Source organism: Convolutriloba macropyga, unplaced genomic scaffold (assembly GCF_964194025.1).
Source record: "Convolutriloba macropyga unplaced genomic scaffold, txConMacr16.3 SCAFFOLD_4576, whole genome shotgun sequence".
NCBI classification, from domain to species: Eukaryota; Metazoa; Xenacoelomorpha; order Acoela; family Convolutidae; genus Convolutriloba; species Convolutriloba macropyga.
Window position 1 is genome coordinate 10,001 of NW_027452828.1, and position 10,880 is coordinate 20,880.

Sequence of the window (10,880 nt, forward strand, 5' to 3'; positions counted from 1 at the left end):
TGAAGCAAGCGTTACTTTGTTACTCTGCAATTTCCCCTCTTCCACTCTTGTATGCTGTTGCAAATTAGATTGCCTTGAAATAAGTTAATTCACAATGGGGCTCGTAATATCAATTCTAGTTATATGGATAACGAATATAAGAGAAATACTTGCACGTCAATGAAAAAGACAAATTCAAGACAATTTATAATAGTAATTACAATAAAAATACCAATTTCCGTGGTTCATTTCCCAAATGAGCTGAATCAAAACAGCTCACAGTATCCCAACTGGTCTTGCAATTACAAACTTCCAGAGTTAATTCACACTCTACTCTCAGTCTCCTCTCTGCTTTTCACACTAGCTTTTCAAGTTTAGTCCCACTAAACCAACTGCTTTCTCTCGCTTGATCGAAACCAAACTTCTGAAGTTCTAACAAAAACCTCCAAGGTCTGCCTCTCTCTCTCTCTCTCTCTCTCTCTCTCTCTCTGCGTATCACTTCAATTTATATTCAATCAATACGCTCTTATCTTAAGCAAACAAACCTTAATCTCTTAAGTAAACATTGCAACTTACACTTGAAATCTGTCACATTCAGTAGGAGGGCTTTGTTTGCTATGCAAACAAACCAAAGTTAAATTATGCTCTGTCATTCAACTGCTACCAACCATTGTTCAACTTTCTCCTTATCTTAAGTACATGACCTTTGGACTCTTATGTAAACAAACCCATTTCTCTTTATCTCAAATATGCACTTGACATTTCAATCAATGTTTGCTTAGTAAACATTGAACGTTGCTCTGAAAACTTCTTATTCCTCTATTTCCTCTATCAAATGAACTAGCTGTAATCAATCACTGTCAAACATCGTGTGTTGATTAAATAACTAAACTCAACCCCAAAAGCTAAGAGCAATTGTAATTTACAATCGTGAAACCATTTCATGCAATTCACCAGTTAAAAACTGCAAAAAAGACTAATATTTCTAAAAGCCCAAAAGTTGAACTCTAGGGTTCATTCAAACGTCACGCCTCCAAATTAGGGGTCAAGTTGATAAAAACTAACTATTGTCATGGAAAGTCCTCTCACATTTGCAACTACCCGCAAAATTTCATAGCCTAACTCCCATTAGAACACGAGCAATGACTGTGCACATTTTTCATCGACCTCCCGGAATACCCCGAATTTCGGAACCTAATAACTTGCGAAGTAGCTGTCAAAACGTCTTCGGGTAAAGTTTTATAGTAACTACAGAGTGCCAGCAACTTGCCTGCCAAGTTTCATGACCAAGGGATCAGCCGTTGCGAGTCGTGTGCAATTTCAAAATTTTTTAAGGAGCCGTGGGTGCCGAAGCTTGAAAAATCCGAGTTTGTCAAAACTGACCGGGGTGGTTATTTTTAGTCACTAACTGTCTCAGGTTATCATATTAATACCATTTCAAAGTCGTTCGGCCGCTCAAAAAGGCCAATTTCCGGTTTTCGGCACTCGGGTTAACCCGAAGCACCGACTTCCAGCCGGAATCTGGGATGGAAAATATCACCAATCGAACGCCCTTGAAAAGTTACTCTAACCCTCTAAAAATCATAGGGCTGCTACCAATACTCCACGAGTAATTCAAATTTTACGTTCCGCGCCACCGGCGTGCGCTAGTTCCGTGCAGGTTGGTGTGGGGTCAAATCTGACATTAAAATCGGATTCCTCGTACCCAATTTAGTCTACCCCCCAAAATTCAGGTCAATCCGACTTCAACTTTTCGAAAAAAATACTATTTCAATTTAGGTGCTAACTACATTCCTGTGATAATTACCAATATACTCAAAAATCGCCATTTTACATCCTAAACCCTTCCCATGATCATGCAAAAACATTAATTCATACGTGCATGCCATTATGATTGATTAATCCCAATATTTCTGACTCAAACCATCATTTCTCACAGTAAAATACCTAAGAACCTTCAAATCACACTACTTCCGGTGTTAATAGCTGGGGATCGGGTGGTCAGATTCGCCTGAAAATTATTCTCGCAATAGAGGACCACTAGGGGTACCTCCCCATCCTTGACCAGTTATCAACCAATAACTCCTTCCCATCCCGGGGGGGGGGGGGTCGGACAACTTTTTACCGGTAGGGTATTTGGAAAACCGATAAATTGCCTTTTCTTACTTCCAAATGCAAATAAATTTCTCCCACAACATTCTAAACCATTCCCATGATTATCCAATACATTACTGCACCAGTACATGCTAGTACGCCTGGTTTCTACCGTTATTTCATCCATAAACAATCGAAATTTATACCGCAAATTATCAAAAACCGTCGAATAACACCATTTCTTGTGCCAAAAACTGAGATCAAAAATGCATATACGGCTTCGTATCCCTATAATATATCAACAAACATAAGGGGAAAATCCCCACAAAAATTCAGATTCCAATGACGATTGTAACTTAAAGAGTTGAGGGGTACCAGTTTTTGGGTTGCCAATTATTTTGCAATATCGAAATCACACTTCTAGTTACTTCAAATTGAAATTCCAATTTTGATCAAAGTATCTAGTTCACTTCTAATCTTCGCTCTCTAGTTCTCTTCTAAAGTCAAATCACCCATTTCGACTTTGGCCTGATGCACAAATACAACTTTGCTAAGCAAACAAAATATATCGGCAGCTCAATATGCTTTTGTTCATTAATTTGTTTGTTTAAGATATATCACTCAACTCCCCTCTCTGGCGCCTTCGAAACAAAAACCTTTTCAGAAAGAACGCTTACTTCAAACACCTAATTAATTTGTCCTAAAACTTGATCTAAGTTATCTATCTTACTCGCAGTTTCTCCTTGAAAATTCCCCTGCATCTCACAAAATCTACGCTATTGGATCTTCAATGACACCTTATCCCTTGGATTTCAGTTCTTACAACCCACATAATTGGTGTTCAAAATGCTATTATACATCAGATGATTTCTGCTTTAAATGAAAATAGCGCGCCAAAAAGAACCGATGAGAACAATATTTTGCACGACAATTAGGTGATTTTTGTTTTGCGTGGCGATGTCACGCTCCAATCATGTAACCTATTATGGTGACTCCCAGTACAATTTTGTACAGTGACAGTGTAAATGCAATGACATAGCTAGTATTGAACTAAAATTATTAAAAGACCGTCCGCGGCCAATTTAAGGCATAAAAAGCCAGTCCTGGATAGATTTTTGGTATGAAAAGAATTTGTCTGGACTTTAAGTGCTGTCCTCGGCTTCAGCTGAAGCTAAAACAACCGTCCTCAAATTTGTAAATTTGTATAGACAATGAAACGTGTCCTGGAATTTGGCTGAACGTTAAAACGTGTTCTGGAAGTTGGCCAGACAATAAAAAATGTCTTGTTTTTAAATGCCTTGAAAGTTAAGGAGATATAGCGCAATGGAACCCAGATGTTGGGGGAACTTTTTATTTTGACTCATTTTTGCATATAAAAAGAATTTGGGTGGACTTAAACTAGGTTCCTCGACCATGTAATATAATTGAATATTTACCACCCACCGCTCCTTCCCCCTCCACATGGAATTATAAGATCTTTTTCATAATTCCGCAGGTCCAGACTAGGGAAATCAGTACAGAGATCATAACTAATTGGACTCAGGTTAAACCTAATTTGAGAGAGAGGTAGAATTTTAAATTGTTTCAACAAAATCATTTAAAAGTAAATGATACAGAACATATCCAAAGAGACGCAATCCAAAACAGAAAGCAGCATTTTTGCTTTTGCGGTAAAATTATTTAACAAACGCAGTAGGTTTTTTTCAAAAGATCCATCACATTAGAGTTGCCTATGACCAAATTTTTCACTAAAATGCTTATTTTTGAAAGCACGTGTTGATGTGCTTAGAAACTGACAATCCGATTCATCTGTCCCTAAGTCTCGCCTTTTAGTATTATTTAGAATAATTTAGGCCATATAGTGAAAAAATTAGAACTAGATTTCAAATAATTTTTTTCCTCGAAAATTTTTTTTGAACTTTTAGTTCTCAAAAAAATTATCTTCTTAAGTAAAAAAAATATTGAACGATAGAGTAAAAAAAGTTCTATGGCATAAGAAAATGCCCAACAGAAATAGTAGAAACTTCGTCATTCTCGATTTGAGGAACAAAGGAGCTATCAGGAATCTGATATTTTCACTTTCATTTAGTCTGAGCGCACGACTCTGCATTTCCAAAATTGGTTAGATCCTTTTTATTTTTGGGACCGTCTACCAGGAGAAGAAATGCAGGCGCTTGCGGGATCAAACCTTGATTCGTTTGTTTCTCAGATCTCTGATATGCTGAGAACAATTGTTATAAATTGAACTTAATTTATATTTGGAGTTCAGTACGAGTAGGTTGAAATTATTGAGTTATGAGTAATAAACTTTTCAACCTAAAAATATTCAAGCTAAAGGTTTATCTTTTAGGGTACTTGCTGTTTTATTCCGTTGGGTTTTTACTTCGCATTCGCTCCCTTTGATTCAATATCATTTAAGCTGAATTTGTCGAGATAAAGGGGGCGTTGTTTTAAGAGAAACTGACAATTTTAAATTTTGATATACGATTATGGGAAAACATCTATATTTAAGCTTAATCAGCTCAGCAGAAAGCATGCAGCGTTAATGATCTATTGAAGAATACAAACATGTTCTTTTTTGGAGAGGTGTACATTATTACGCACTTCAATTTTTCAAACAGTTACGTAAGAAATTTTTCACTTTAAATCATATGTATCATTACTACATACACGAGCGCATCAATCTTAGATCTTAAACAACGAGGCCCGGTAATGTGCGATCGTACATAAGGTTCCGACCCACTCATCCACAATTTTGGCATAATTGTCTACCAAATGAGGAACAGAAAGGAAACCCCAAAAATTCAAATATTCAAAAAAATTGGTGTATTAACAAAAAGATAGCCTCAAAAGTAAACAACTCAATGGAGTACAAAAAAGATGCATTAGATTGATGAGATAGTCCAATATTAAGAAAGCGAGTCAAGACGAACCATAAAATCAAGCAACAACAAACATTAACTACATCAAAAACTTTATGTCCGTTTTAGAAAACAAACTTAATAACAAAGTCAAAATAGGGTCAGATGAAACTGAAACTAAAAAAAATAAATTGTAATTCAACAGAGAAAATTGAGACCAGTCCATACTAAGGCTTGGTACCAAATAGACGAAACAAAAACAAAAACAGTAAAGTTGAAAAAATTCCCTTATTTTTTTTTAAAAAATAATTTAAAAGTAATGAAAACCATTAGACCGACTAAAATATCCCATAGCTTTACGGATAGCAATGCTTCTATAGAGGGGAATTAAGAACTGTCGGGATTCAAATTTGTATGCCGTTACAAAAAAAAACAACAAACGGACAACAAACAAAAAATCAATTAAAACTTTCCAGAAAACGCTTTCCAAGCAGTAAAGCCATGTTTTGGCCCTCAAAATGTGTTTGAGTGCACCTTCTTTTAACACTGATAAAGTTTCACGTACCCTCTCCTTAGTGAAACTAGGTAACAAGTGGACAAAAAAGAAAAAAACGCGAAATAAAGTAAAACTTAATTTTTCTCTAAAATTTTTTTCCAAAGTCATGAAAACCATTAATTACAAAAAAACAACTAAATAGGTTCTTTTATTCTTCCAAAGAAAGCCCATAAGACCTTCATTTGTCGAGAAAAAGTCTTACGGTTAAAAAAGAACATTGAAATAGGACAAAAATCAAAAATTAATTGACATTTTTTTGTGAAAAACCAGTGTCGAAGCCAATAAAATCATAACGAATCATTTGAAAGCATTACAATTTGTGACACCAAATACTTTTGTTACCAATAATATTATATCTGGCCAGTAATTAACGAGACTAGGCAACAAACAGACAATAAGAGAGGACCAAAATTGCGAAGTTAACTGCTTTCTTTATTTTGGAAAACAATTGTTTTCAAAGTCATGAAAGCCATCAGCTATCCACTAATATCAAAGTATCGGCTCAGCTGTTCTTCTCTGAAAAACCAATGAAACCAGGTCAATGCAAAGGAAAAATCATATGACTAAAAAGACAAACTAAAAACGATAGTTAAAGACAAAATTTAATCAATTAAATTCTTCGAGAAAGTATTGTCGTGGCCGTTAAAACCATAATCTATATCTCTCAGGAAATCAGTATTATCAATTGTGTCTCATGTTGAACGCCAATAATGTGATATATGAGCTGTCAATAAAGTGATAAAGTGACAAAATTAGAAAACATGAAAAATGGGCAAATACCTAAAAATAAAAAACTGCGAAATCTAGTAGTATCAAAGCCAGAAAGCCATAAGTTAAGGCGTAAAATCGCATTAGAGGATAAATCTAAGCTCAGCAGAAAGAAAAAACATTCTTTATTTGCTGACACTAAGCTACAAGCTGACAAAATTAAGCAAAAAAAAGTAGGCTCCGTTCAATAAGTCATTATTTATTCAAACATCAAATATTTTCTGATGCCAAAACGACCAAAGTTTTCAAGTAAAGAACTAGAAGCATTAATTTGGAGCTGCTAAGGAAGCCAATTGGACCTATTACTAATGAGCTTTGATTTGAAATGTTCTGATCTCTAGTTAATATAAAAAAAGATCGACTAATTTAATTTAAAAAAAAAAAGACCGATTGATTACAACCCGAATTATTTTTGAATTGTAACAGTCCAAGTTTGGTTCAAAATTAGCCCTGCTAATGCTGTTCATCCACTAGGAACACTTATTTTTTCGAATGTGGTAGATATAGATAAGTTGTTAGTTAAAAAATTAAAAACAAATGCTGCGTTTATGATAATCACCGAGTAAAGTTAGCAAATCTTTAATTACAGAGCACTCTCAACGGAAGTTAATGTAAAAATGGCCCCCTTTCGTGTCTGCAACGATAGTGTTAGAGGTGTTTGGGTGTGTAATTTCTGCAAGTTTAATCAAAGTGGACTAAAGAAACTTATTTCTTGCCGTTTTGATGAAACAATATTTTTTGTGTTTAAAAATAAAATCAACAACTTTTGTTTTTAAAACTAACAAATATTCGCAAAATTGACGAAATTTTAGTCAAAAACTCCGTGAATGAAATCGACGGAATTCACTCTATTTTCTCAAAAGTTTAAACCTGATAACTCCCTGTAAAAAACGAAAATCTTTTTATTTCCATATTCTACGCTGGACGAGCTTTTTAATGATACTAGTCTCCACTCTCTACGATGAATATATCGATCGGCCAAAATTGTCTGAACAAAAAAACCCTTTTGAGTATATAGTTCCTCCCCCCTCAAGAGGGGTCGAAACAACTAATAGAAAACTTTTTCATTAGTTTCAGAAAAAAATTATCTTGAAAGGGTTATCTAAAAAGATCTTGCAAGATGGATGTTTACTTTCATAAAATCCTGCAGGATTGTTGTAAGATTAATGATCTTAAATTGTTGAGTGTAGAATTACCTTCACAGCAATGTGCTCCATTGACAAGTGCATGAGCCACAATTAGAGCTAGCAGCGTTTTGCCTGGAAAATAATCATTATGATACACAATATAACATCATCTTGAAACTTTTTTGTTCGATTTGTGGTCCGAGTTCTTGTGTCCCTCGCAGATTTAAGCCACCAAGTACAATTAAAACCTCAAAAAAGCACGGTAACTATGCAGAAATAGCAGAACAGTGTGTAATTTTGTACGCCAAAAGTTTACGAGATAGAAAATGGCTGATTCATTTCTGTTGTCATTTGATGACTTTATCTACTCGTACTTTAAAAAAATCCGTTGGCCCCCGTCATTTCGGGCATGCAACACTCCAATAGACGCAATCAAAAAGGTCTCTAGAACACTTTAAGTACCATTCACTAATGAGAGGGGGGGGGGGGTGGCTGCGCAAAACTGGTTTTTGAATCCCGGGAGGAGAATAGAACACTCTAGAGATATCAATTGCGTCAGGAAAATAATTAAAACTGCTAACTCGAAATATTTTGTCACAGAAACACGAAATCTCTGATTTTAGTAACCCCTGATTGAATTCAAAAAAAAATCAATGAAAAACAATTTCAGCTCCTTACTTTTTATCAGGGAACGATTCGTCAGTTGTTTCAGTTTAATTGTCCCCATATAAATGAAAAAGCAGAACAATGAGTAATAATGTGCTCAATATTTTATTAAAAGCCAGACGAACAAAAAACGAAGAGAAGTAAATTAAATGACGATCAAAAATGCCTTTCTGGCAAAATTGTATGAACGAAAGTACGTTTTCAAATTCGATGGTTAAAAATAGCTTCTACCGTTCTACAAACGAAGCTTTTTACCAAATTGACAAAAAACGTATTGTGTAGTTATATTTAGTTACGTTACAATATTTATGCTTAAGCACTTTCAAATGCAGCTTTGAGAAAATTATGAAACCGTTTATAACAGCCCGTTTTTAATGCACACGCAGCTTCATAATTTTACACATTTTAAATGCATGCACCTAATCAACATCTTAACAACTGCAACACATGTAAAATTAACAGAAATTGGAGATTACGAAACATCAAAACAGTGCTATTAAATCATTCTACAATATTTTTTATGATATTTGGTCACACTGGTTAGATAAAAGAGTGTTTTCAAGAAACAGTTAGTTCTATGTACCACATATTCAACAAGGCATAACGCCAGACTGAAAAAAATGCATGCTACAGCTGTTCCAAAAAGTTATACTGCAAAAAATGAAAGCACGAAAATTGAAAGCATGAAAGGCTTTATAGAAAACGATAAAAGCTTTTATTTTCACGACAAAGGGAGTCCAGCAAAAGCGCTCGATTGCTATTATTATGAGAAACATGCGTACGCTGGGCTTAACGATCAGGAATATTACAAACTGCAATCAAAATTACGGGTTGATGTACACTTTCTTGATCTCTTGCACTATGCAATAATTGAGTCCTCTGTATGCATAGCTCATTGTTCAAAAAGCGAAGTCTAGCTTGTCGTTTTGTTGGAATGGTTCACAAAAACAATTGAAATGGTCAAATTTTGGTGCTAGTTAAGCGCTTTTTGCGGAAAGCGCTGAAATGAGCAACAGAGAGCGCGCTGAACAACACTCAAGAGAAAGGTCAAAGTGCTGTAAGTGTTAACCCGTGTTGAAATCTCCCCTGATTACCCCCCCCCCCCAAAAAAAAACGGATGCAGGAGTAGGTTTTTATTGTCTATGGGGGTAAAATTATGTAAGATTGGGGGGGGGGAGGGTAATGGGGTGGGGGAATTTTTGATTTTACCCGCCAAAACTTACTCCCCAAAAAGATGTAAGATTAGGGTGTAATTCTAGGGATCTAAGAGTTATTCTAAGATAAAGGGATCATACTAGGTGGGTTAAACGATTAAGATAAGAGTCAGTGGGGTGTAAGGGGGAGAATTTTTAAAACTCAACCCCCCATTAAAAAACCCAAAATTTCTAAGATAAGGGGGTAAGTTTAGGGGGTAAAACAATGTAGTATTAGTGGGTAATGAGCAGTAAGTGGGGATTTGTTAGATTTACCCCCCCCCCCCTTGCACCAGAAAAATACCCCCAAAAGAGGTAAAGTTAAAAGGGTAATTTTATGGGTTAAACGATATATGATAAGGGGGTAATGGGGAGTAAGAAGGAATTGTTAGATTTTACTCTTCAAAATCGCCATCAAAAAAGATGCCAGATTAGGGGGCATCATTAGAGGGTAAAACAAGGTAATGGGTCATAGGGGACATTTTCAGATTTAAGATAAGGGGGTAATGAGGATAGAACATAATGCAGCTGAGGGGAGTAGTGGGGGGAATTTTTAGAATGAACCCCCAAAAAATTACCCGCTCCCCCAAAAAAAGATATAAGATTAGGGGGCAATTTTAGAGGGGTAAACTGAAATAAGGGTGAGGAGTAAAATGTTTAATACTTGGGTTGGCTTGTATTGAGCAACCATCCGTGCGTGGTCTGTGTGCTAAGGCGAATTGGCTCAGGGGACAGAGGTTGTGGGTGCAAGGTTGTCACTCTGCGACTATGGATGTATCACGATGTGGAAGTGGGGCTGCCAAACGGTACATATTTTGGGGCAAAATGATGTAAGATTAGGGTGGTAACAGGTGGTAATGAGGGTGGGGGAGTAATGGGGAAAATTTTTAGATTTTACTCCTCCCCCCAATATTTACCCCCAAAAGGATGTAAGATTAATGGGTAAATTTAGTGGGGGGGGGGGTAATTTGAAGTAAGATTAGGGGGTAATGGGGAGTAAGGGGGATTGTTATATATTACCAAAAATTTCACCCAAAAAAGTAATATTAGGAGGGTAATTTTAGGGGGTAAAACGATGTACGATAAGTAAGGGAGAATTGTCCGATTTTACCCCCAAAACTACCATCCAAGAAGACGTACGATTAGAGGGTAATTTTAGGGGGTCAAACGATGCAAGAAAGGAGGTGAAATCCATCGTTTCACCCCCAATACTATCATACACTTACGTGGGTTTACCCCCCTTACACCCTACTTTTGCGTTGTTTTAATCACCATTACCCCCCCTCTTGCGCCGTTTTACCCCCATTACACCTCTACTCGTGCATCAGTTTACTTTACATTAACCCCTACTCTTACACCATTTCACCCCCCCCCCCAAATTACCCATACTCTTGCATTGTTTTACTCCCATTGCCCACCTACTCCTGCGTCGTTTAACCCCCATTACCCCTACACTTGCATCATTTTACCCCTAAAATTTCCCCCCTACTCTTACACCATTTTACCCCCCCCCCCCAAATTACCCCCATTAACCCCCACTATTGCTTCGATTTACCCCCCATTACTCCCCCCAAAATGATGTAAGAGTTTTGTGAAGAATTGGCTAAAAATTCCTCCGATCCCCCCCCCCCCTAAT

At 36.4% G+C, this 10,880-nt stretch overlaps 1 protein-coding gene across 1 annotated transcript in view; it reads right to left on the reverse strand.

Moving 5' to 3' along the window:
* The window catches only part of LOC142357830 (uncharacterized), an 8,995-nt gene extending 697 nt beyond the window's left edge, over window positions 1-8,298 (reverse strand). Inside the window, exons 1-2 of the mRNA XM_075409343.1 lie at window positions 8,064-8,298; window positions 7,455-7,517 (exon numbers count right to left, since the gene is read on the reverse strand). Coding sequence (XP_075265458.1) covers window positions 7,455-7,517; window positions 8,064-8,112 — 112 coding nt within the window. The 5' untranslated portion in view covers window positions 8,113-8,298. The remainder of the gene's footprint in view (window positions 1-7,454; window positions 7,518-8,063) is intronic.
* Window positions 8,299-10,880: the final 2,582 nt, after the last annotated feature.